Source organism: Theobroma cacao, chromosome 1 (assembly GCF_053813885.1).
Source record: "Theobroma cacao isolate CCN51 chromosome 1, ASM5381388v1, whole genome shotgun sequence".
In the NCBI taxonomy this organism is placed as follows: domain Eukaryota; kingdom Viridiplantae; phylum Streptophyta; class Magnoliopsida; order Malvales; family Malvaceae; genus Theobroma; species Theobroma cacao.
Genome location: NC_142639.1, coordinates 3199586 through 3226014, shown reverse-complemented (window position 1 = coordinate 3226014; position 26429 = coordinate 3199586). Strand labels below are relative to the sequence as shown.

Genomic DNA, 26429 nt, shown 5'->3' with positions numbered 1-26429 from the left:
AAATTGGGTTTAATGATCAGCACTGTCCCATATTATCGTATTGCAAAATTCTGGAGAGGAGACCAATCACTATATGTAGAGCCTGATGTTGTGCTGTGCAGATTGTCCACAAGGGCTCCAACAGCAGCATGTGCTCAAGAATCTATGGCACTTCACTTGCCTTTGTGCAGAAGTATCACACCTCAAAGCTAGCCACTCATGACATTTTGAGTCAACCAGTTCAATTACTTGACCAGATCATGCAACAGTGTCCATACTCCATATAACAAAATGGAACCCAGATATTCGTTTGCAATGATGTCCTCAAACAGGAGAAATGAAATAAACTTCGCAGAATGTCACTTTGAAAGTTGAGAAAACTTGGAATCTGACCAACTGGTGCATATTTCTCCTTGACCGGACATTAATTGCACGGAATAAAAATCAGTCGGCTTTATGATGGCATTGGAAAATGAAATGAATTGAGATGTTGAACATGCTGCATTATGATGGTATTGAAAAATCAGTCGGCTTCATTATTCTGAAGAACTAAGAAGTAGTGCTTGAGAAGAAGAGCCGTTGGAAATTTGGAATGGTTTGGGTCTAGTGGGCAGATTCGAAGCAAGCCTAAATTATTATATGGGTCTAAGGTATTGGTACAAATTTGGGCTTAAGGTTCTTTAATCCACCAAGCTTTCGGGCCCAAAAGGAAATAAGAGAAAGATAAACCCAAACAAAAATTTTAGTGTGCCTTTGCCAAGGGGTTTGTAAGCTTGTATAAAGGCCGAATTGCTGAAGTTTCTTCCAAGTCTATGTGGATAAGGTAAAAGTGATACTTAATTGACGTCCATTCAACCAAAATTTTGGTTTTCTCTCAGACGAAGTATTAGTAAGATTCAGCATTAACATGTAGAGATAATGCTGTGATATCTTGGGAAAAAAATTTCAAGGCAAGAAAGGTTAAAAAACAATGTATTGACAGTAGGATCTTTCCAAAATGATTGTGAACAATACTTCTCCATAGCCATCTTATGAAATTTACTGAGAATAATTCGAAAGCAACTAGCAAGTCTATGATAGTAAAATGCTTAAATATGGTAAGCAGAAGCTTGTGAGCAACTGAATTTTTGGGAATTTGCTTCCTTCAAGCATGTCCTCAACCCTGCTTTTCACCACCCCACAACTGCCACAACCCCCCATAAACAGTAGCACTCTCTCATCCACCACTACCACCTCCAGCTTTCCACCATCACCGGACAAGCTAGCTCTCCTCTTAGACAAATCCAACTCCATCCACCACCTACTCCAAATCCACGCAACTCTCCTCCGCCGCGGCCTTCACGACCACCCCATCCTAAATTTCAAGCTCCAACGCTCCTACTCTTCTCTAGGCCGTCTCGACTACTCTCTCGCTCTCTTCAACCGAACTCTCAATCCCAACATCTTTTTTTACACTTCTATTATTAATGCCCATGCCCTTCATGGTCTGTCCCAGGAAGCTCTATTTATCTATACCCGGATGTTATTTGAAGGTGTTCAGCCCAATGAGTTTACCTTCTCATCTATATTGAAATCTTGTTCCCTTGAACATGGTAAAATGCTTCATTCTCAAGCTATCAAACTTGGGTTTGATTCAGATTTGTATGTAAAGACGGGTCTGGTTGATGTTTACGCGAGAGGGGGTGACATTGGGTCTGCCCGACTAGTGTTTGAGAGAATGCTAGAAAAGAGCTTAGTTTCTTTGACCACGATGCTAACTTGTTACGCGAAACATGGGGAGCTTGAGGAAGCAAGATTGCTGTTTGATGGAATGGTGAAGAAGGACGTGGTTTGTTGGAATGTGATGATTGATGGGTATGCTCAACATGGAATGCCTAATGAAGCTTTGGTGCTTTTCAGGCGGATGTTGGCAGCGAAAGCTAGGCCAAATGAAATCACTATTCTAGCTGTTCTCTCAGCTTGTGCGCAGCTTGGAGCTTTGGAGTCAGGCAGATGGCTTCATACGTATATAGATAATAATAATATCCAAGTGAATGTTCGTGTTGCTACTGCTTTGATTGACATGTATAGCAAATGTGGGAGCTTGGAGGATGCAAGATTAGTGTTCGATAGGATTCCTGATAAGGATGTTGTTGCATGGAATTCGATGATTATAGGGTATGCCTTGCACGGGTTTAGCCGAGAGGCATTGGAGTTGTTTCATGGGATGTGCAGGACTCGATTGCGCCCTACCGATATTACATTCATTGGTGTTTTGGGTGCATGTGGTCACGCTGGTTTGGTTAACGAGGGATGGAGTCTTTTCTATGCAATGAAGGACGAGTATGGGACTGAACCCAAGATTGAACATTATGGATGTATGGTAAATCTTCTTGGTCGTGCGGGTCGATTGGAAGAGGCATATGAGCTTGCGAAGAACATGAAGATAGAGCCTGATCCCATCTTGTGGGGAGCTTTGCTTGGGGCCTGTAGATTACATGGTAATATTGATTTGGGAGAGAAAATTGTGGAGTTTCTTGTTGGCCACAATGTTGCTAATTCAGGAACTTATATTCTTCTTTCCAACATGTATGCTGCAAAAGGGAATTGGGAAGGGGTGGCAAGGATAAGGACCTTGATGAAAGACAGTGGGGTACAAAAGGAGCCTGGTTGTAGCTCAATTGAAGTGAACAGTAAGGTGCACGAGTTCCTTGCTGGGGATTTGAAACACCCAAAAAGCAAAGAAATATATACGATGTTGGAGGCAATGAATGGTTGGCTCAAAGCTCATGGTTACACCCCACAAACAGATATTGTACTACATGACATCGGGGATGTACAAAAAGAGCAGTCGCTTGAAGTTCACAGCGAGAAGCTCGCTCTTGCTTATGGGCTTATCTGCACTCAACCAGGGACCCCTATCAAGATTGTAAAGAACCTCCGCGTGTGTTCAGATTGCCATGCTGCCACCAAGTTGATCTCTAAAATCACTGGCCGTAAAATTGTAATGAGGGATCGGAACCGTTTCCACCATTTTGTAAATGGGTCATGTTCTTGCGGGGACTACTGGTGATCCGTGAAATGGGCAAATGGCACTGTTCACTTTTCGGTTCCAAGGATGTGATTGTAGAATGCATGCTCAAGTTGCAAACCAGATCACCCGGCAATGGAACCGATATTAATCAAATGCAAAAGCACGGGGTCTATCCCTATGAAGACTTAATCAGAAGCACTTAATTCCAAAGGATCCTCGTTTTGGTAAAATATTTAACTATTTATGCAACAAAGCCTTTTTTTATGCAATTCAACCTCAAAATGAGGATAAATCATATTCAATGCACCTGCGAGCATCTGCGAGCACAGCATCAATTTTAATTACCAACCTTAATGAATGATCTAAATGACTATAACATGGAGCAGCTTCTACAAGCGCATGAAATGGTATCCTGAGGTTTGTCTAATCACGCACCACCACTAAGTAACTAGAGATTTGATTCACTTGAACGGGTACAGATTGAGGATTCATTCTGCTCACAGATCAATGACTGAGTGCAAAACAATTCTATACATCATTGGTTACCTCCCAAAGCAGACTCCTAGTTGACAACTACAACTTACAATAATACCAAATTTAGTTAGTAACACCTAATCAACGAAAATGTAAAAACCTACCCAAGTTACAGTTTTCACTATTCATTCAAAAAAAAAAATCTCTACTTACTAGTCTAAGAGCATGCAACATGCCATCTTATGCGCATGTAACTCCAATTCATGAAATGGAGATAAACTTTCCAGGATGTCACATTCTAAAGTCCAGGACACATAGTGTATTGTTTGCAAAACAAGCAGCAATCTTGTCACCTTCCTTGTTCCAACAGACTTCAAATATACCCCCATTGCCAGCATATGTCTTTACAATCTTTCCTTCCTTTAAGGACCAGACATGCATGGATTTATCAAGAGACCCACTGGCCAGATACTCTCCATTTGGGCTAAATGCAACCGAATATACAGGATCCCTGGTAGTTTAATCAAAAGAAACTTGTGAAAAATAAAAAAACAAAGGGCAATGCGATTCCTGTTACCTTCAAGAAAAGTCTAAATCATGCTAATTGCTCATTCACCATCAACAAGAGTTTACTAAGCTTATAATATATAATTAAAAAATGATTCTACTGCCATCATCATTTAAATAGAAGAAATAAATAAAGAAGAGCCAATTTGAGGTATGGTACCTGTGTCCATTCAAACTGTAGAGAAGTTTCCCTAACTCCACATCCCACAGCTTCACTGTGGAGTCAAATGATGCACTACATAGAAAAAAGAGTAAGAGAATGTTAAGGAAATCTTTAATGGAGATTCTAGCAGCCCTTGTAAAGTAGTCTACACTCTACATGGATTCCTTTGAAATAAAAGAGTGCCTTCGAAATACCAACGGATTTACTTTCACACCTAAAGCAGAAGAAGAAGAGTGAATATAGAATGTATCAGCTGCAGGTTATCCTTCTCTTTTTTCTCCCTTTTCCCCTTCAGGGTAAGTTGGATATTACTGCAACAGCCCTATTGTTTCATCTCTGTTAAATAGCTAGACTTCTTTTAACTTTGTCTAATCCTCAAACCACTGCATCCTAATTTGTGATCAATCGAGCAGTTACATCCTCAATCAACAGCCAGTATTTGATATATAAATACACACAATGTGTGATATATAAATTAAAAATTATTATCCACAAATATGTTCTGGAGAGGGAGAGAGAGAGAGAGAGAGAGAGAGAGAGACAGAAGGAGAGACTACAGAAGCATAATGGAGACAAAACATTCAGAGGAAGAGATGAATGGACAATTACATGTTTATCCATAGCCTCAATCAAGTTCAAACTTGAAAAATTATATGTAAAGATAGTGGTTTTGCTATTTGAGACTACTAAGTCAAGTTGGTCAATCAGCTGGCTTTAAATGTTAGATTAAATAATAAACATAAGAATGATGTGTACACAAATTGTGATGCAGGAAACATAAGATAAAACAATTTCCCTTGGCAGACGTGAAATATAATGACACTAGCAAAAATAGGTAAGTATATTGGTTCTGTCAACACCTCATTTTTACCTTGCAAGAATTAACTGCTGGTTAGGATTGTTTGTCCCAGGCCCCGTAGGACTCCATCTGATGGCATATATCTCCTGCAGAAAAGTTATTCAATCTTTGTCCCAAAAATTACAAATAAATGCACCCAGGCATGTCCACAGACAGATATATTGAAAAAATTAAAGGCTCAAAAGTACCTTAGAATGCTCCCTCAGATCATGTACATACTTATCCTGCTTCATACACCATATCTGCACAAAGAATTTCTATTAGTTGAAACCTAAAAATAAGTAAACAAATGAACACTAATACGTAAAGGACTTAAAACCGACAGAAACAAAGCTATAACATTCCAGAAAGCTGGCATATTGTTTTAAAATTAAAATTTTTCAAAAAGAAAAGAAACCAGACAACATGCAATCAAAACACAAATGTATATTTCATGCAATGAAAGATGTGTGTTAACTAATAATAAAAAGGTAGTGCATAAAACCTTTGCAGTAATATCATCAGAGCAAGAGGCCAATAGTGAACCTGTAGGATCCCATTTGACACAATTTACTTCACCCTGAAATGCACAAAGTTCAAATAGGTCAATAGAAGAGCAGAGATACAATTCAATTCAAACGTTTTGCTTATCAAAATCCAAAATAAAGCATTGTTTCAGTTACTAATTTAAGCCCATGGCTGGCAAGTTACAGAAGCCATAAGGCTTTGTTTCATTGTTGTAGAAGTTTCCTACTAAACTGTTTCTCAAAAAAAAAAATGTAAAATAAAGGAAGATGGAAACAAAAAATATCTTTTATTCCTGAAACTGTTTCTTTTACAGGAAAAGCTTGAATAAAAACTTAAAATCTTTGTACTTTACCAGGATGCAGATAACAAAATTTAGAACAGAAAAAGGTAAGGAAAGAAAAGAAAGAGGAGGCAAGGTGGGGAAAGATGAATTTAAGGGAGACACTTCAGGGAGTATAAACATACATTTCATATAACAACAACTATGAGATGTATTGAAGACTGGTATATCAGTTCAAGCATATTTATGGTTTGGCATTTTCAGCTCAGACTAAACCTTGTTCTCAGACCTAACTGTTATTATATCTTTTCTTTCATCAACTGCAGGTAACAATAGTTTAGAGAAAAAAAGTACATTGGAAGAAAAGAAAAAGGCGGGGTGTGGAACGGGGATGAATTTGAGAGAGACACTACAGGCAGTAGTAAACACATATTTCATACAACCAAAACCTACAGGGTTGCATTCAAAATTAGTATATTAGTTAAAGCATAGAAGAGGGAGGCTGAGGTTTGGCATTTCCAGCTCACTTTGAATCCTGATTGAATCTAACAGTTAACCCACTCTTTTGAATAAAACTAAAAAAATCACCTAGGAAGATTATGAGATTGTTGGACTATTGAAGCCAGAAACAAACCTGATGCCCTGCAAAGGTTTTAATAGGGCGGGTTTCTCCAATCTTGCAAACATATATCATATGGTCTGTGGAGCTTGTTGCAAATGAAACATTGTTGCGCCAATCAACATCAAGGGTTGGACCTAAAGGTGAAAATGAGGAAACTCTGGATGAAAGAAGTTATGCAACTAAAAGCTAAATCTTTAAATTTAGCCCAAGGCCTACCCGTGTGAAACTCAAACTGCTGTTTCCATTCCTCTGCCTTTACATCCCACACAATTGCCGTTTTATCACAGCTTCCTGTAAGAAGATAATCACCCTTTTTGTTCCACTTCAGGGAAAATATTGGTCCTTTGTGTTTACTCAAAGTAGTCCTTAGTTCACCTAAACCAAGAAATAATTGAGTGAGAGAAAGAGAGAGAGAGAGAGAGAGAGAGAGAGAGAGGAAAAGAGGGGAGGGGGTGGGGGATAAGGCGTGGATTTCTCACAATGAGTCAAAAGCATATAACAATGAAATTATAAATAGCTAAAGAAGTAAGAAATTCAGTTAAAATCATAAATAAACCTCTTATATTGACTGGGTAACCTGCTAATAGTTTTATCAAGGAAGGACATTATGAGCACCAAAAGACAAATGGAAAATAAGGCTGCTTTAACGTAATAGAATTTGTCAACTTTAATCACAAGATATAGAATGGCATAAAGAAAGCAACCCATTATGGCTTACCATTCGTAGTCCAAATTCTTGCTTGGCCATCATATGAACCTGTTGCAAGCGATGTCCCCTCACCCTGAATACAGTTAGCAAAAGAATTATTCTTTTTCTATAAAGAATGACAACCAAATAGGTAAGCAGCTAAAGTGTCATTCATAGCATTTCCAATTTAAGTTCACTTACTTCAAAAGAACAATAAAGTATACACTTTAGACAGCAATGATTGCTTTTCACAAAAAGAGAGCAAAAACATTAGAGCATTAAATTGCATCCATTATTAACCAAACATCCATTAGACAACAGAATGGTACAATAACATGGATCAACTTTCCCATCTACTCAAACAAACTAAAAGATCTAGGGATGATCTCATAAACCTTGAGATCGATCCCATAAAGCATCATTATTTTATTCAATTATTTCCTAACAAAGCACTATTTAACTATTCAATTGTTTTTCTTTTTTTCATCACTTTATTCATTATTTTTTTCTCAACAAAGCATCATTAACTATTTTTATTCAACTATTTCATAAGGATCATATCACCTATAATTATTTTGACTAAGTACTATAATCTTTTGTATAATACAAAATAATTACGATCAATCAAAGAAAAACATTTACATAACACAGGAAATAAAATTTTCACAAATGAAAATCTCTCATTGCTTTTAATTTTCAATTTATGATTTATTCACTTGACAAACTAACCAATATAACAATATGATGCGAAATAAAAATAAAAAAGGTTAAATATTATTTATATATAATATTTTTAACATTGAAAAAATCTTTTGTATGTCATGTATAATTGATGAATGCTAATTTTTTATGATATCATAGTAGAAAATTATTGAAGATGAAAAAATTTTTGAAGATGGGTCATGATAGAAATTATATTCTATAAGACGATCTAAACAATAGAGAATATTTTCGGTAGTTTATCCAAACAACAGAAAATATTAGATTTTCCAATAAAATGTTTTACACAGAAAATATTTTCCTTCAGCAAGTTATTTTCCATTGACCAAACGGAACCCTCATTACCAAGGCCTACTGGCTTCATTTCAGCACTTCCTAACTTCCTTGAAAATCTTCCTACATTTGAAAATTTGGTAAACAAGATACTATAGTTTATTCTTTGTTGCTTCTTCTACATGATATCTCTACTCATTCTTTTATTACCAGTCAATCTGATTAATTCTCCTGCATAATATTAGCACCTATAACAAAGCATGTTATATAGAATTGCAAACCATTACATCAAGTTAAAGGAGTGAGAAGACAGAGTGTTAAATGCAGTAGGGGATCTGTACTAAAAGGTACCAAAAATTTGTAGGCAACTTAAGCCCACACAGTAACAGAGCTCACATTCCAGTCGAGTGTTGTCACGTCTTTGCTCTTCTCATTTGTTCTTCCTTTTACATGCTTCAGCACCAGAACATTTAATGGACTGTTTTGTGTACCAGATTTGCAAAGCCCATCAGCTATTGTCCAAATACGAGCTGTTGAATCTCCAGACCTAGAAATTGAGGCAATGAGAGTTACTGCAAGGGCTATCACAAAAAAAAAAACACCTTTGTGAATGCATACACTAATAAGTGACACTCCACTACCATGACAGCAACAACTGTGATGAAAACCCAAAGCTACAAACTTATCAAAAGAATACTAAGATGACATGTCAATCAACAAAAAACAACAAGAAGAACAGAGTCATGCATGGAGGAACTCTTAGCATAGAGCAGCAAGATCTCAGTTTTTATTTTATTTTATTTTTTGAAGGATCTCAATTAATGTCATCAACAGTGTAAATAAGCATCCCTGCTAGACAAGGAGAACTTCAACTCTCCATTCCAACAACAGTACAAACACCAATACACATGGTCAGAGATCCTACAGCCACACAACTTCAGAGAGTCCACAAATTGCACTTTTTTTTTACAGACCTCTTATTCACTGAGCAGGAGGACTGTTCGAAATGGTTTACTGCCACCGAGGCTTGAATTTATCATTCAAATGATGAGAACTTCTATAAGTGCGCATTAAACTAACACACATGGTACATCTCATGAAGCAACAGAAATCAGCAAGTTCTGAAAATAAAAAATGCCAAATGACAGGAAATGTATAAAGAAATTGGAAAGAAATACATATAAAAGACAAAACCGTCAACATAAGAAACATTTTATCACAGAAAAATACTAACCCTGATGCAAGAAGTGAACCAGTTGGACTCCATGCACAAGCACAAACCTGCAAGAAAGACACAAACCAAAGACTGCTTCAGAGAGTGAGAGAGAGGAGAGCATAATGAATAAATAGGTTCAAAAAGGCTCAAACCTCAGAAGTATGCCCTTCCAAAATTGTCACATCAGAATTAGGAATTTCACAAGCCTCTTGAGAAGCAGGGGCTGAGGTAGTAGCAATATCCATAGGTTCTGGTCCTACTAAATGCAACAATGCAATATAAATATAAATGAACAACCAGCAACTGGTTAAGAGAGCTATTTTACAATTCTATATAAAGAAAAAATTCATGTGAATTGTCAAATATTCAATTAAAGAAATGTCAAGGCTAACAGAAAGAAACTGATACCAAATCAGGAAGACTTATAACAAAGGAGTTGACTTACCTACAGACGTTCCATTTTCTTCATTCTTGACAACATCCTTGTCTTCTTGATCCATAACCATATCCCTATCAGCAAGTTCCTCCGGTTGCTTTTCTCGCTCCTTATCCCTTTCAACCTTCTCCCTTTCCTTTTCGCATTCCTTCTCCCTTTCCTTTGCATGTTCCTTCTCCCTTTCCTTTTCATGTTCCTTCTCCCTTTCCTTTTCACGATCCTTCTCCCTTTCCTTTTCACGTTCCTTCTCCCTCTCATGTCTTTCTTTCTCTCTTACTCGTCCACGCTCTCCTTCATGTTCCCGGTCAAACTCTTTATCTTTATCTTTCTCTTTCTCTCTATCCTTTTGGACACTCTTCCTTTTCTCTTTTATCATTTGCCGCAATTGATTTACATCCTTTGTTATTATATCCAAAGGTTGTAAGAATGAGAAATCTTCATCCATTTCTACATCATTCTGCAAACTCAAACACAGCACGATCAACATAGACTCTTAGCCCACCCACCCACCCACCCACCCACCCCTACCCCCCCCCCCCCCCCCCCCCCCCCCCCAAAAAAAAAAATGATAAAAATAATAAAACTAATAATAAGAATAAGTATGCTAACATTACTCAAGTTGGCTTCCATCTCCAGGTACTGAAGTCCTTTTTGAACAAATGTAATAAGAGCCCCAGGCGGAATCAAATTCCCATCAATAGTACACTTATTAATGCCTGCCTCGTATCCTAAAGTAAATGCCGAATGCGTAAAACCTGCAGGGATTTAATAAGCAGAAGATGAGATCCATTGTACATTATTTATAAGAACCATTCATTTGAAGCTTGAAAAACAATAATGTAGAACCAAGAAATCCTCCCCCTATTTTCCCATATATAACAAGTAAACAATATGCACAAATTAAAATAACCTAAAAACGTTTCTTATTCCTATTAGTGAACAAAATCTGAGTGATGCACGTAAATTTTCAATTCGATACTATGACTATCCAAAATGTTACCTGGAAGATGCCTGTTTCCATCAGTGCAATGATTATACAAACTAATAATTCCGAAAATGAGAGTTCATATAGGTATTCTCATATAGAGGTATCCAGTGTCCTAGCCGGCAGAATTCCACTACGCTGATAATAAAAATATGAGATTCAAAACCCTAACGAGAATAATAGCCAATACCAACCATCCATTGTCACGGATCTAGAGCCACAATTTACCCATTATAACGCCAGAAATTAATCCCAAAATTACAGTTTACAACTCCAATTAAACCAGTTTTTTTCTCGTTTCTTTTCTTTTACATTAAACGAGCAATAAAAATAACTGATAACATTTCCCAGACACTAATTGCAAATACAGCAAAAAAAATCGACTGGATATAGAATTAGAACGAAACAGAAAGAAAAACAGAAGAGTTTCGGAAATAGAGAAGCCTGAAGAGTGAGTTTAGAAATTAAATGAAAGTTTCAACTGACCTGACTCTTGAAGGTAACGGAAGACAAGGTAATTCAATTCGACGGAGGTGATGGAGGTCATACTTACGAAGTCGCCTAATCCCACGGCTGCAATAGAAGCTCAGACTACCATTAGGTGAGGGAGCAAAGCCAAGAGAAATAGAATGCAAGGAGAAGTCTTAGAAACCTTTTTATTCTATTTTGCAGAATCCGAGAGGCTTTAGAGACAGTCGAGATAAGAGAGAGCCGAATTTCCAGCTGTTATTTCATTTTCAAGATTTTTTTTGCTTTGCTTTGTCAAAACCTTTTTTATTGGGGCTGGGCCTACTCCACCATTGGGTTTACGCCGCGTGGCAATAACATCCTATCTGGATGGTCACTGTATATCTGTTTAGGCCCGAAAGGATTTGGGCTGAATGATTTTGCATAAGACAGGACCAGTTTAACTAGCCAGTTTCAGTAAATTTGGGCTGTAGATGTTAGTGGGCTCAGGCATAACAAAACTAGCCCAATGTGATCCGTAGTGGACAAGTCAACAAGCAAAAACCACATCCGCAAGAATTTTCTAAAGAAAGCTACCCTGAAGTAAAACCATGGAAATTTGATGGAAAAGCAGAAAATTATCTTTAATAGGGAGCCAAATATGACCACAAAATACCAAAGACAAGTCAAATCGGTTCCATTATTTCGTGGACAATACCCTGTTCACAACATTTAAATGGACAGTCTCAAGATTCCTCTACATTATTGCTACAGAGCTAGGATACCAAAAATGGGAGAAACCACAATGATTTACTCATCTCTTTCCCTTATACTCATTTTTCTTGCTTTCAAGTTCTTGTTTCAATCAAAAACTCGCCACAAAAACTTACCACCCAGTCCACCTTCTCTTCCAATCATTGGCCATCTTCACCTCCTAAAGCCCCCTATTCACCGTGCGTTTCTCAAGCTTTCACACAAACTTGGCCCAGTCTTCTCCCTTCAGCTTGGGTCGCGCCTTGCTGTTGTCGTCTCATCACCCTCAGCTGTCGAGGAATGCTTCACCAGAAATGACATCGTGCTGGCGAACCGCCCAAACTTGCTTGTGAGTAAGTACCTAGGCTACAACCATACCACTGTTATAAGCGCACCGTACGGGGACCACTGGCGTAACCTCCGTCGTATTAGTACCATTGAGATCTTCTCATCAAATCGCCTTAAAATGTTTCACGGTGTTAGAAAAGATGAAGTGAAAAGATTATTGTTGAAACTATCTCGTAATTCCCATGAAGCTTTTGCCAAGGTAGAGCTTAAATCAATGTTTGCAGACTTGACATTTAATAATCTCATGAGAATGATTGCGGGGAAGAGATATTATAGTGAAGATGTGACTGATGATAGTGAGGCAAAGGACTTTAGGGACCTTGTAGCAGAGGTACTTGAAAATGGTGGAGCAGGGAATCCAGGAAATTATCTGCCAATATTGAAATGGGTTGGTAATTATGAGAAGAAATTGATGAGGCTTGCTGACAGGATGGACGGGTTCCTGCAAGGGTTAATTGATGAGCTTCGAAATGGAAAAGGAGGAAATACAATGATCGATCATCTCCTTTCCTTACAAGAATTAGAGCCTGAGTACTACACTGATGCAATTATCAAAGGGCTTGTATTTGTAAGTCAAATTTTCTCTGTTTATTTAATAGCATCAAGAAGAACACTGTCTCATCTTGAACTTAACATGTTGAGATTGCTATGACAGGTTATGCTTCATGCGGGAACTGACACATCTGCAGTCGCATTAGAATGGGCAATGTCAAATTTACTCAATCACCCAAATGTGTTGAAGAAAGCCAAGGCGGAACTAGATTCTCAAATTGGTCAAGAAAGGTTGATTGATGAACCAGATATTGCTAAGCTACCTTACCTTCAAAACATCATGTCTGAAACCCTTCGATTATACCCGGCCGCCCCACTCCTGGTGCCTCATAGAACATCCGATGAGTGTACCATAGGCGGATACAATGTACCCCGCGACACCATAGTATTGATCAATGCATGGGCTATACATAGAGACCCTCGATTGTGGGATGATCCAACAAGTTTCAAGCCCGAAAGGTTTGACAATATTGAAGTTAAAGATGGTCACAAGTTCATGCCTTTTGGTATGGGAAGGAGGGCTTGTCCTGGGGCAAGCATGGCTCACCGCATGGTCAACCTAGCTTTGGGGTCATTGATCCAATGCTTCGAATGGGAAAGGGTAGGTGATGAGAAAGTGGACATGACTGAAGGTAAAGGAGTCACCATGCCTAAAGTTGAGCCATTAGAGGCGATGTGCAAAGCACGCCCCATCCTCGACAAGGTTCTTTTTTGAGCAAGCTTAAAAGAGTTTTATATTGCAAAACAGTTTGGTATTTCATAATTCCTATCTTGTTTAGACGTCAAATGCTGCTTTTTCATGAAATTACACTTGCATAATATATAACTTTTACTCAATGCAACAGTTACATTATTATTTTAGCTCTGGTGACTACATCTAAGAAATAAACTTTTCTCAGCTGATCAATATATTAAGTTGGATTTGTAGAGATTAACAAACAAAATAAGTGAAAGTTAACTCAAGATTGAACTTGATATATATCTCAAACTATAATATATTGTTAGGATTAAAAGAAAAAGAAAACTCACACAAGGATAAAAAGATGAATTTTTATGTCCTGTTCTAGGTTTTGCTCTGCAGGGGAGGTTTTTGTGTTTTGATCAGGGGATGGTTATGTGTACTGAGGAAATTGAATGTGTTTTGTTACCACCTCTAGAGCTCCTGTTTTGGGAGATCAGGCGGTGATGAGTGGTCTTCTTTTGGTGAGATACCTGATTGAATTGTACAGATTTTGAAGGAGACAGGCTTAGGAGAGTCTTCTGCTCAGTGCTAAAGACTAACCTGAGCATCCTGTTTCTTTCAGTTTCAATGAAAAAAAATTGAAATATTGGACATATATCTGATAATAAGGAATTTAGGATTCAATATTGAAAAATGAAAACAACACCAATTGCATTTACAAATTAACTTGCTCAGCTACTTAATTTTTTTTTGGGGCACAAACTTTTCTGGCCAAGTGAAGATTAGGTTCTTACATTCCTACATTCTGATCTTTGCAAATTAGGTCAAATTCAAAAGGTCTGCTAAAAATGTTAATCTTATATTAAAAATCTGTGTTTTATATCATTTTTATGAATATTTGGATATTGCCCATTCCTCCCGTGTGAATATTTTTATGAATACTAGTATCTTAGCTCTGCCATGCACTACTCTAAATGGAACTTTTAAAAATTGTGAACCCTGCTGGAGCGAATTGTCTATGTATATCATCAAATATGAAGACCAATAAGAAATTTAAAGATAGTACTTGTTTCTTCATTGGAGAAGAAAGATGCTTATTCTCGTAAGGCATATGTTGTGATCAACTGGTTGTATTGTCTTAATCACATACCACTGTGTCACAATCATATTCATGTATGGTATCAGCATCTGAATTTATCAATAAACAAGTATTCATGTATCTAAAGAGATGTGGAGACCTGTAATGGAGAAGTTTGAGAATAGACTAACAGGTTGGAAGGGTGTACTGCTATCAATGGGGGGATGAATAACACTTATCAAATTTGTCCTTGCTAGTTTACCTATTTTTTATATGACTTTGTTTAAACTGCCAGCCGAAGTCAGACAAGAATTGGATAAAATCCAAAGGAGGTTCCTATGGGGTGGATCTATGGAAGAGAGGCGGATCCATTTGTTGACTGGGATTCTATCTGCACACCCACAGAGCTAGGAGGGTTGGGGTGGGTGAATTTAGGGCTGAAAAATCGAGACATGTTGAACAAATGGATATGAAGATTTGGAAACAGAAGAAATCATCTGTGGAGGAGAATTCTGGTTGAAAAGGAGGGAGGGAATAATGGAGACCTGTTCCCTAACCCTAACAGAAGGAGTAGACAATCTTTAGATTGGAGAAACATAGTCGGCACCCTTAATCAGGTAAGAGCAGAGGGAGAGGTTGCTAGAGAGGGTTTTGGAGTATTGTTAGGAGATAGAGATAACATTGCTTTCTGGACAGAGAAATGGATCGAAGACGTGGTTCTAAGAGAAGCTTTCCCTAGGATTTTCGCTCTAGCAGTTAAAAAATCAGGATCCATTAAAGAGTGTGGGGATTGGGAGGAGGGGTTATGGCAATGGAAGATTGGGTTGAGGAGACCTTTATTCGGTTGGGAGATTGAACAATGGGAGGAATTGCACGGGTTCATTAGAAATCACTTAGTGGAGGATGGGTATGAAAATAAGATGATTTGCAAAATGACTCTTAGTGGACAGTACCTGGTAAGCTCTTTTTGCAGAACGATCATGGAAAAGACTAGGGTTGCTAGTGAGCATTGGAGGATGGTATGGAAGGGAGTTGCCCTGTTCAAAGTTGAGGTCTTTTGATAGAGAGTTCTGAGAGGTAGAGTTGTGGTCCGAGCCGAGTTAGCAAAGAGAGGCCTCTAGAGAACCGAGCCTGCTTTATGTGTCTTATGAAGAGAGAATTTGGAGATTGTTGATCACTTCTTTTTTGAATGTTTTGAAAGTTGGAAGATTTGGATAGGGTTGGGAAGTCTTTGGGGAGTCCAATATGCGGGGCTATCAAAGCGCATTGACTTCTTTCTTAATTGGAATGGTCTTATTAGAGTGGGTGACATAAATGTTTGGAGGCTTGCTTTCTTGTCATGATTTGGACTGTTTGGTTAATGAGAAATGAGGTCATCTTTCAAGGCAAGGTGTGAGACGGGGAACAATGTCTGGATCTGGTTAAGTCCAAAGTGGCATGGTGGGCGCAAGCCAAATGACCACAGAATTACAATCATTTTGAGGATGTTCTACGAAGCAATCTAGTAATAAGAAATATGCCCAAAGGAAGGACCAATACACGGCAGGTTGAGTGGAGGCCCCTGGAACTTTAAAATTCAATGTTGATGGGGTTGCCTGAGTGGATTTAGGGTTGACAGCTTTCGGAGGAGTATTAAAAGATGAGGTTGGGATGATCAAAATGATGTTCTCTAAAGCAGTAAGGGGCAATGGTGCTAATAGAGTGGAAATTCTTGCTATTAAGAAGGCTTTTAAGTTATTTGGTGCTTCTTAGTGGGCGAGCTCACATGACCTTGTGATTGAGAGTGATTCAAACAATGCAGTTAAATGGACACAGGATCCAGAAAAATCCCCATGGAAACTAAGAGGCTATTTGGCTGGAATTGGAGGGCTAAAGACTTTTGTGCTCTCTTGCCACTCTGTTTTTAAGGCAATGTGTGCTTGTTCTCTGTATTGACTCTCATTTCTCTGGTTGCCGCCGATTGTTTCTGTGCAGTTTCTTTTGCCCGTTGTACTGATTCTCCTTAGCCGGAGCAGTCTCCATGATATGCCATGGAGAGTCGCTGACAACCTTAGACTTGTTATGGCATTTGTGGGCTGCAGTGGCTCAATAAATTCACCTTTCAAAAATAAAAAAACCGTGTAATCATTTTATTTCATAATTGCATTTTTGCTTTCAGTCTGAAAATTGGTGGATGGAATTATTGGCTGGTCAGTGGTCACCAAGTCACCACCCACCTCACACTCGGTAAGAAAATGGTGGTGAAGTCTCCATCCTCCAAGTTCAGCTTCTTGTTAACAATCTTTCTCTCCTTACATTGGCAGCTACAAGCAAAACTGCAAAAAGCCTAATCAATCTTTTTGGGGATAGGTTGCGCTGGCTTGAGCATGAGGGTGGATGTTCATTTTTAGAGAAGGAGGGAACGGCAAATGGGTTGTTGTGTGCTTCTGGTGTCTAAAGGCTGCTTGATGATTGGGTTGGGGGATTCTGTTGGGGTCTTTGCGGCTGCGACTTCGTAGTGGTGGAGCTGAAGGATGATGCAGCCATGACTTGGTGCTTGTGTTGAGCTGACGGATCGTTGATGTTCTAGCGGTTCGGTTTGTCAAAGTGCAATGATCTTTTCCGTTGCTGCTCTGGAATTCCTCTCAGTGACCAAAATCTTTTAAGGGATTAGAGTTCCTTGCCTTTGTTCCGGAACTCATTGTTTTGATGCCTTTGGTTTTGTTTTGTTAGTTTCCAGATGCTTAGCTTAGGGTATAATCTTAGGTTGAAGCGTTTCATTTCTCCCTGTCAGTTTTTGCGTTGAGGCAGTTTTCGATTCAGTCTTGTTTTTGTGGACTGAATGTTTGGCGGGATTTCTGCTAATTTTTTGTGAGCAGTGCCCGTGTATTGTACCGTTCCTTTTTGCTAAGCAGATCTCCATGTCAATGGGAGTCTCTAACATTCAACTAACAATAACATATCGGTTATATAATTAATAAAATCCACTTTTCAAAAAGAAAAAATCATTCCTGAAACATTATGCAGAAACCCAACTCTGCCTCAATATCTCAAATTTTTAGAAAAAAGTGCAAATTCATGAAAGATACCGCAATAAAGAAATAGAAGTGGGAAGAAATAGAAAAAAGGATGGAAAAAAAAGGTGGGAGGCTGCCGTTTCCGGTGAGCAAGACGGCAGGCGACTGCAGAATAGAGGGACAGAGGAGTGAGAAAGGGAGTTTGACAGAGAGGAGGCTTCCGGGAGACGTTAGATTAGGGGTGTCATCGAGTTCGAGTAAAAAGAATGCTTTCTGTACCAGGCGTCTCAAACAAAGAGCTCGGTGCTATCTTGATAAGCAGGGCTGTTAGTCCCTGATTGTTTTCTGCCTTGTGAATTGGTTGAGTATAATTCCTTCGTCCATCACATTCAATGAAATATTGAATGTTCTAATGATATATGACTTGAGCAAATATGTGTTGCTGAGAAAATTACAACAAATTGTTGTTATTTATTTTGGGCAACTGCAACAAAATTGTCCATTTAAAACTATATGCTAATAACTGAGAAACCGACGGACCCCCACCATCCGCTTATAGTCCTTCATAATTTACGTCCATACAGAGAAAATGAAATTAAATGTGGCCTTCCAGAGGAACCCCTCAAAACAAGCAAGTTGTAGCACTTAAGAAAAAAAAAAAAAACCTCGATGTTTTTCATCCAAGCAATTTCTTCAACACCACGCCGTATCTCCTTTATACAAAAATTCCCATTTTCAGTCTTGCATCATCATCCAAGCATGGAACAAACTTTACTCTGTTCATTGGCTTCCGTTCTGTTTCTCCTTGTTGCTATCAGGTTCTTGCTACAAGCAAGGAAACACAAAAATCTTCCACCGAGCCCTTTTGCTCTTCCTATTCTTGGCCATCTCCATCTCCTCAAAGAACCACTCCACCGAACACTCTTCACTCTCTCACAAAAACATGGTCCGATCTTCTCTCTCCGCTTCGGTTCTCGCCTCGCGGTTGTAATAACATCACCGTCTGCCGTCGAAGAATGCTTCAACAAAAACGATATCACCTTAGCAAACCGTCCTCGTTTGATCATGGGAAAGTATGTAGGCTACAACTACACCATCCTCGCGTTAGCTTCGTACGGTGATCACTGGCGCAACCTTCGTCGCCTAGCTACGCTTGAAATCTTGTCATCGAATAACTTGAGCATGTCTTCAAGCATTCGGAGAGATGAAATCAATAGTTTAATCCGTAGATTATACCGTGTTTCGGTCAATGGTTTTGCCAAGGTAGAGCTGAAAACCTTGTTCGCGGAGCTGACATTTAATATTATCATGAGAATAGTTGCAGGGAAGCGGTATTACGGTGATGAGGTGAGAGGAAGTGAAGAAGCAAGAGGGTTCAGGGCGATGATAGAGGAGCTTTTTGAATTGGCAGTTTCGTCATATCCTGGAGATTTCTTGCCATTGCTGAGTTGGGTCGACTATAACGGTTACATAAAAAAAGTCAAGTTAGTAGCTAAAAATGCAGACGCATTTACACAAGGTTTGATTGATGAGCATAGAAGAAATAAAGGTAATTTGGAGCTAAAGAACACAATGATTAGCCATTTGCTCACTCTGCAAAAGTCACAGCCTGAATACTACACGGATGAAATCATCAAGGGTCTCGTACTGGTCAGTTAAATCCATCCCTTGCTTTCTTCTTTTCAAAAATTGCAGTTTTTGAGTTCAAAAGAATAATTCATCTCTAACTCACTGGATTTAATAATCAACAAATTGTTTGTAAAAATTGTTTTTAATTGCCGGATTTTTTTTATATTCTTGAATGGGGGGTTTTTAAACAGCAAATTCTAGGTACTTTGGATTTCCTTAGGCATTATTTTTTAACTTATATTTTAGTCTATACATTTTGTTGTGCTTGTGCAGGTCATGCTACTTGCTGGCACAGATACAACAGCGGTAACATTGGAGTGGGCAATGTCAAATTTACTTAACCATCCTCGCATTTTAGAAAAAGCTAGAGCTGAATTAGACGCTCAAATTGGCCAAGAACAGTGGGTAGAAGAAACAGATTTGTCCAAATTACATTACTTACAGAACATCATTTCTGAGACCTTGCGATTGTATCCAGCAGCTCCCCTGCTAGTTCCGCATCTGGCATCGGATTATTGTACTGTAGGGGGATATGATCTACCACCTGAAACTATGGTATTCGTAAATGCATGGGCTATTCAAAGGGACCCAGAGTTATGGGAAGATTCAACAAGTTTTAAGCCTGAGAGATTTGAAGGTAGAGAAGGTACGACTCATAATAAACTAATGCCATTTGGGTTGGGAAGAAGAGCTTGCCCTGGCATGGGACTAGCCCATCGTGTGGTTGGTGTGGCCTTGGGATCATTGATCCAATGCTTCGAATGGGAGAAGGTGAGTGACAAGGAAATTGACATGACCGAAGGAACAGGTCTCACCATGCCAAAAGTTGAACCACTGGAAGCCATGTGTAAAAGACGTCATATAATTAATAAGCAGCTTGTTGAAGTTAATTAGATTGGATTGTTCTTGTTTTTTTCACTCATGTCATATAATTAATAAGCAGCTTGTTGAAGTTAATTAGATTGGATTGTTCTTTTTTTTTTTTACTATATTTTTGGTGTCTTGTTTACCAAATTAGGAGTGTTGGGTACTAATTTTTCTTTGTGTCATACAAAAATTAATAATTGTTCTTTTTTTTTTATAATGTAAGGTGTAAATGTTATGAGAAACCTTTTTAGGTTAGACAAATGATTTATTTTCTCAACCAAAACGGATATATAATTCACTAAATTAAGATATATATATATATATATATATATATTTACAAGCTATTTTTCCTTTTGTCCATTTCTGGAATTATGGTAGATAATTAATTTGGAGTTTGGGAATGATAAAAAAAAAGGGATTAGGTACGGAAATTAAAAATTTTAGTTGATTTTGAATCAATTTCTCAAAGTAGGTTGTCTAGTTAATTTATTTTCTTTGATGAGCAAGGGGCACCTAGTTTAATCGTATGAATCACTATAGAAAATACTTTTTATTTCGTGATTTTTATCATTTAATTTAGTAAGTTATTTTTATTATTTTTATATTTTATCATATTTTTCTTAGATTTTATTGTATAATTACTTAAAATTAATCTATCTTGTGAAAATAACCATTCCCTACAACAATTTTAGTAGGACCTATAATTATTTGCACTTAAGAAAATTTTAAAAGAATTGTCACTTACAACTTTCTTAAAATTCCATTTTAAGTGATTTTTTAAGTGCATCTACTTTTAATTATTCAATTTATTCAAATAAGAATTCTAATTTTATCATTTTATTACTATTTAATTATTATTTTTAAATGATTTTATAAATTTAAATATGGAAATAAATTAAAATTAAATAGACAAAATAAAAATAGATTAGCACGTATTCTTTAAGTGGGTTTTGCCCAAATCGGATGGTCCAACGTTGTTTTGGGCTTTACTTAAATCGTGCAGATCCGACCTCCATCCTTCTTCCATTTTCTTTTTTTTTTTTTTCATTCTTCATATTGTCGTTTTAGTATTTTTCATATTGTCGTTTTAGTATTTTTCTTAGACTGATCAAGATGTCATCTTTTCTCTTGCCCAAACATTAAACATTAATTTATTGACAAGAAAAAATTAATGGAGTATACAAATCAAGCAAGAAGAATCTGACCAGCAGCGTGGAAAAAAAAAAAAGATCCTATGGTTTTAACGACAGTATACTAGAAGTGATATCGGCCAAAGTCATCCAGTAAAAGCACAAACGAATTAAAAAAAGAAAGCCTTGATTAAATAAATAAAACATCATTTCAATTCGTTTTTGATTAATTTTATATATTAAACATCTCAATAAATATAATTGATTAAGTTAATTATGTTGAAAATATATCTCAACAAAGGAATATCATTTAATTATTGCATGTGTTATGAACAAATTTTATCTAATTAGAAATGAATATAAATTTTGTCTAAATTATAATTTATTATAGGTCACTATGGGTTCAATAATTTTTTTAATGCCATGTTCATTTGCTAATAATATAAATACAAAGGAAACAGAAAATCGTATACTTCATATTAAATAACGTAATTTCAAGTAAACTTTCCTATTTTCTTTTTTTTTTCTCTTTGCCGTGATTTTATATTTTAAATTTAATGTCGACCACTGAAAATTTAAAAATATCCAATTTTGGCCTGACCAGAGTGTCATTTTCTTGGAAAAGATATGCTTTGCCGCTGCTAACTCCTTTACAGCACGTTTGGTTCGCGGAATAGGTAGGAATAGAATAGAATTGCTATTATGTGGGAATAGAATAAAGTGAGAATAGAATAGAATAGTTATTACTTTGTTTGGTATTATGAATGGAATAGAGCAGGAATTGCTATTATGACTTATCACAGTGTTTGGTTGGTAGAAATAAAATTGGAATAAGAAAGGAATAGGTGATAAAAAGACAAAAATACCATTGACCATATTAACAATTATTTTCATAAAAAAATAAAATTATCCTTATTATCATTTAAATACACATTTATCCCAAAAGATAATTATCCATCATAATTATATTTTTTTCCAATTACTAAAAATAATTATAATTTAATCACATTTTTTTATAAATAGATAATTATTTAAAAATATAATATAATTATATTATATTTTATCTGTTTGTATCAATAATAAATAATTAAAGCATGATTCAATGGAAGGATTTGAGTCTTTTCATTTCATGTTATTCCAATTAAGTTAGCATTAAAGGAACTTCAATTTTTAAATTGAACCTGTTGTGAGATAGGTCGAGCCTAGATTAAGTCAAGGAATTTTAATTTTCTTTAAATCGAACCTGTTGTGAGATAGGTCGAGCCTAGATTAAGTCTAGGAACTTCAATTTTTAGATCGAACCTGTTGTGAGATAGGTCGAACCTAGATTAAGTCTAGGAATTTCAATTTTTTAGATCGAACCTGTTGTGAGATAGGTCGAGCCCAGATTAAGTCTAGGAATTTTAATTTTGTTTAAATCGAACCTATTGTGAGATAGGTCGAGCCTAGATTAAGTCTAGGAATTTCAATTTTTAAATCGAACCTGTTGTGAGATAGGTCGAGTCTAGATTAAGTCTAGGAATTTCAATTTTGTTTAAATCGAACCTGTTGTGAAATTGGTCGAGCCTAGATTAAGTCTAGGAATTTCAATTTTTAGATCGAACCTGTTGCGAGATAGGTCGAGCCTAGATTAAGTCTAAGAATTTTAATTTTGTTTAAATCGAACCTGCTGTGAGATGGGTCGAGCCTAGATTAAGTCTAGGAATTTTAATTTTGTTTAAATCGAACCTGTTGTGAGATAGGTCGAGCCAAGATTAAGTCTAAGATTCTTAATTGAATTTGTTCTAACATGGGTCAAGCCCAGATCAAGTCTAGAAATTTTATTTTTGTTTAAAATCGAACTTATTTTGAGATAAGTCGATTCTAGATCGATTTGATTAAACCAACTGGCTTCGAGATAAGCCAAATGTGGTGTCTACGTCTTTGCACTATCCTTGATTCTCAAGAATGTACAAAGAGGGGCAACTGTAGACACCTAAATAAATATAAAAATTAATTAAATTAAATTAAAATAAAATAAATAAATAAATAAAATAACAATAATTAATAAAAAAAAATTGGGGATGGCTGGGCGTACATCCCATCCCTTACCCACTACGCGGGATGGGGGTTCTGACCACCAACTCCAGGGGTGCCAGAACCCCCTCTCCGGGTTGTCCAAAAAATTGGACAACCCGGCTCTTTAAAACCCTGCAACCTGCAAAAAGAAGGACAGCCAGCAGTTAGCCACAGAAAAGGAGAGAAACAACACAAAGAAAAACAAGGAGAAAAGGGTGAGATCTGAGAGGAAAGAGAGAGAGGCCGACGGAAGGGTGAGATCTGAGCGAAGAGAGAGAGAGATCGACGGAAGGGTGAGATCTGAGAGGAGAGAGAGAGAGGCCGACGGGAAGGGAAGGATCGTCCAACGGAAGGCGAAGTGATTCGCCGGGTAAAAGAGAAAACCGAGAAAAAAGGGGAGGACGCCGGCGCCGACGAAGAGAGAAGAAAAAGATTTTTAGAGAGAAGGGAGAGGGTGCGGTCTAGAGAGAGAAACAGAAATGAAAAAATGAATAAAAAAAGCTGAAAAGGGATTTTATAGCCAGAGGAAGCACGCCTAAACGGCGCCGTTTCAGTGAAGTGAAGGATTCCAAGGGTCGACGCCTAAACGACGTCGTTTGAGGGAGTCTCCAAAGCCCAAAACGGTGCGTTTAGGAGAAGGCCAAGCGGACCAAGGAAGCGGGCCAGGCAGACCTCCGCGCAGCCCAGACCACTTGGGCCATCCTTCCGGCCCAAGCAAGGTGAGGCCTTACCCATCTCTTGTGGATTTGGGCTCATCTAGTTTATTTTAATTATTTGTTTAGCTTTAATAAAGATATGTAAATAATAAAAAATATTAATATTATAAATATATTTGAAGGCTTGCAAAAATAAAATAAATAATAATAATAATAGTAATTCATGATGCAAATATACATATATATATTATATTATATTTTTAGATAAAAAATAAAAAATAAAAAAATATATAAAAAAAAATAAAAAAAAATAATGATAATAATAAAATAAAAAATAAATAAATAATAATAATAAATAATATAATTGGAAGAAAATATTTGAGTATTACAGCCAAAAAGGGGGCAAAGAGTTGCCTCTTTCGGGCGGATGTTTTTCGGGTGCGAAGTTCGAGACGGATTTTCACCGAAGCGTCGGGATAAATCTGAACTCTAAATTTCAAAACCCATTAAGTCAAATAGTCATTATTAGAAAATAATATATGTAGAAAGATTTTGTTAATTCAATAAATATTACTAAACAAAGTTAAATTAATCGTTTAAAAGTTAATTAATTAATTATTTAGATAAGCTTTGTAAACAAGTAAAAAAATTGATCAACAACAAACATAGATTTAAATAACCAAAAAATAAAGTATATATTTAAAAAAAATAAATAATAATAATAATAAATAACAAATAATCAAAATTTTTAAATAATCAATAAACGCGTGCATGTAGATACCATCATTTTATACTGTCATTGCATGCCACTCTTATTTTGCAAATGGCGCGGGAATCCCGATGATGAGATTTCCCCGAGGAGCTTGTAGAGACGAGTTCTTCCGGGGATATCTCTAGGTGAGGAGGATTTCGAGACTTCACCAAAGTGTTGGGATAGTCTTCGAATAATTTTCCAATAAAAGATTACCGACTCCATCATTTAAAATAAACGAGTCACGACATCATGCTACGCTTGCATCATATGCATACGTAAAACCAAGTGAAAAACTCAGTCTGGCAATTCAATAAAACTTTAATTAATAAAATAGGGATTAAACTAAGAAAAGGCTATATTAAGATAACTTAAGATTAAATGGTACCATTCGTAGAACGGGCGTCACGGAGGTGCTAACCCTTCTCCGTGCGTAATCGCACTCCCGAACCCATCTCTAAAAAAACGTGGACCAGTTCTCGTTCTTTCGACGGACCTAAAATTAATTTAGGACTTCGTCGATTAAGAATCGGGTTAATAGGTGACCAATCACACCTAGATAAAAAAGATTGGTGGCGACTCCCACACCTTTAGATATTGAATTTTTGCCCGACGTCTAACGGACGGGTTCCCGGACCCGCACGTTACGACAGGATATTAAATTCATGGCACAAAGGCCAATAAAAAAGATACCATCGTCAAAGCAAATTATAGTACTTACATTATTTCAAATATATGTACTACTATATAGTTAACCAAAAAATATTATTAATTCCGATAATTTTCTAAATTGTTGATGTCTATGCATTTTGCATCCATTTGTAACAGGTTTAAAAATACTTACGGTCATGGACCCAAAATATAATAATAAAAAAAAATAACGGTCATAGAACTAATTTTTTTGTGCCTATTAATTCATACCTTGCTGGACAAATGGATGGAGCCGTACCGTTCATTTTGTTTTTAAATTTGGTTAACCTTTCAATTCTAAATAGTAATAACTCTTTCGATTCAGATACGGCATCAGAACTCAACAGAGAAGCAAATCCAAGCAAGGAAGAAACCATGCTGCTGTTGTATTCAACTTTGTTCTGTTTCTTCCTCCTGTTGTTTTTCAAGCTTTGGTTAGGAACCAACTCCAAGAACCTCCCACCAAGCCCGTTTCCTATTCCATTTCTGGGTCATCTCCATCTCTAAAAGAAGCCCCTCCATCGAACGCTCCACGATCTCTCACAAAACGACATGTTGAGGAATGCTTGTCGTATCATCTGCATCGGCTGTTGAGGAATGCTTTTCCAAAAATGACATCATTTTTGCAGACCGTCCTCGCTTTACAATAAGCACGCTTGCCTCGTCATCCTATGGTGATCACTGGCGCAACCTTCGCCACATAATCACGCTTGAGGTGCTGTCATCTAATCACTTAAACATGACAACAGGCATTCGAAAAGATGAAATCAAGAATTTACTACGGAAATTATACCATATTTCAGCCGATGGGTTAACCAAAGTTGAGTTAAGACCATTGTTCTCAGAGCTGACATTTAATATCGCGATAAGGATGATTACAGGGAAACGGTATTATGGTTCAGACGTGGCTGGAATCGAACAAGCGAGGCAATTTCGGGAGCTTATAGAAGAAATGTTTACATATGGAGGTGCGGCATATCCAGGGGATTTTTAGCCTATTTTGAAGTATT

At 37.1% G+C, this 26429-nt stretch overlaps 4 protein-coding genes and 1 pseudogene across 12 annotated transcripts; 4 read left to right on the top strand and 1 right to left on the bottom strand.

The window, feature by feature from the left end:
- Positions 1-835: 835 nt before the first annotated feature.
- On the top strand, positions 836-3074 carry LOC18611221 (Tetratricopeptide repeat (TPR)-like superfamily protein). The gene has a single exon (XM_018127475.2). It carries the CDS (start codon positions 1130-1132, stop codon positions 3029-3031), a length of 1902 nt encoding a protein of 633 aa, XP_017982964.2. The 5' UTR covers positions 836-1129; the 3' UTR covers positions 3032-3074.
- Positions 3075-3433: 359 nt separating this feature from the next.
- Positions 3434-11532, bottom strand: HOS15 (WD-40 repeat family protein). 4 transcript variants are annotated; one of them, XM_018127481.2, is made up of 15 exons: positions 11435-11532; positions 11269-11355; positions 10407-10552; positions 9807-10254; positions 9514-9620; positions 9380-9426; positions 8542-8692; positions 7183-7246; positions 6681-6839; positions 6477-6598; positions 5540-5614; positions 5244-5297; positions 5068-5141; positions 4194-4268; positions 3434-3977 (listed from the first exon to the last, which is right to left on the bottom strand). In XM_018127481.2, the coding sequence occupies exons 2-15, from the start codon at positions 11327-11329 to the stop codon at positions 3758-3760; spliced, it is 1803 nt and encodes a 600-aa protein (XP_017982970.2). In that variant the 5' UTR covers positions 11330-11355; positions 11435-11532; the 3' UTR covers positions 3434-3757. The 4 variants fall into 4 exon arrangements, with proteins under 4 accessions (XP_017982970.2, XP_017982975.2, XP_088661588.1 ...); XM_018127486.2 differs by adding an exon at positions 10798-10920 and having other exon boundaries at positions 11269-11495; XM_088805462.1 differs by having other exon boundaries at positions 11269-11495.
- A 442-nt stretch (positions 11533-11974) lies between these two features.
- On the top strand, positions 11975-17549 carry LOC18611219 (cytochrome P450 81Q32-like). 6 transcript variants are annotated; one of them, XM_088805468.1, is made up of 4 exons: positions 11975-12898; positions 12986-13585; positions 16801-16868; positions 16992-17549. In XM_088805468.1, exons 1-4 carry the CDS (start codon positions 12020-12022, stop codon positions 17077-17079), a joined length of 1635 nt encoding a protein of 544 aa, XP_088661594.1. In that variant the 5' UTR covers positions 11975-12019; the 3' UTR covers positions 17080-17549. The 6 variants fall into 6 exon arrangements, with proteins under 6 accessions (XP_088661594.1, XP_088661595.1, XP_088661601.1 ...); XM_088805469.1 differs by having other exon boundaries at positions 16946-17079; XM_088805475.1 differs by lacking the exon at positions 16801-16868 and having other exon boundaries at positions 11976-12898.
- Positions 17550-18397: 848 nt separating this feature from the next.
- Positions 18398-20227, top strand: LOC18611218 (cytochrome P450 81Q32-like). The gene is made up of 2 exons (XM_007047357.3): positions 18398-19288; positions 19541-20227. Exons 1-2 carry the CDS (start codon positions 18398-18400, stop codon positions 20159-20161), a joined length of 1512 nt encoding a protein of 503 aa, XP_007047419.3. The 3' UTR covers positions 20162-20227.
- Positions 20228-25662: 5435 nt separating this feature from the next.
- LOC148764434 (cytochrome P450 81E8 pseudogene) lies at positions 25663-26413 on the top strand (annotated as a pseudogene).
- The last annotated feature ends 16 nt before the right edge of the window (positions 26414-26429 follow it).

Excerpts from the sequence above, each read along its gene's own strand:
- LOC18611218 (XM_007047357.3), top strand. The coding sequence starts at position 18,398 with ATGGAACAAACTTTACTCTGTTCATTGGCTTCCGTTCTGTTTCTCCTT. Across the intron at positions 19,289-19,540 it reads TCATCAAGGGTCTCGTACTG|GTCATGCTACTTGCTGGCAC; the intron begins GTCAGTTAAATC and ends GTGCTTGTGCAG.
- HOS15 (XM_018127481.2), bottom strand. The coding sequence starts at position 11,329 with ATGACCTCCATCACCTCCGTCGAATTGAATTACCTTGTCTTCCGTTAC. Across the intron at positions 10,553-11,268 it reads CCGTTACCTTCAAGAGTCAG|GTTTTACGCATTCGGCATTT; the intron begins GTCAGTTGAAAC and ends AAATCCCTGCAG. Across the intron at positions 9,427-9,513 it reads TGGAAGGGCATACTTCTGAG|GTTTGTGCTTGTGCATGGAG; the intron begins GTTTGAGCCTTT and ends TCTTTCTTGCAG.
- LOC18611221 (XM_018127475.2), top strand. The coding sequence starts at position 1,130 with ATGTCCTCAACCCTGCTTTTCACCACCCCACAACTGCCACAACCCCCC.
- LOC18611219 (XM_088805468.1), top strand. The coding sequence starts at position 12,020 with ATGGGAGAAACCACAATGATTTACTCATCTCTTTCCCTTATACTCATT. Across the intron at positions 12,899-12,985 it reads TTATCAAAGGGCTTGTATTT|GTTATGCTTCATGCGGGAAC; the intron begins GTAAGTCAAATT and ends TTGCTATGACAG. Across the intron at positions 13,586-16,800 it reads CACGCCCCATCCTCGACAAG|TCTGAAAATTGGTGGATGGA; the intron begins GTTCTTTTTTGA and ends TTTTGCTTTCAG.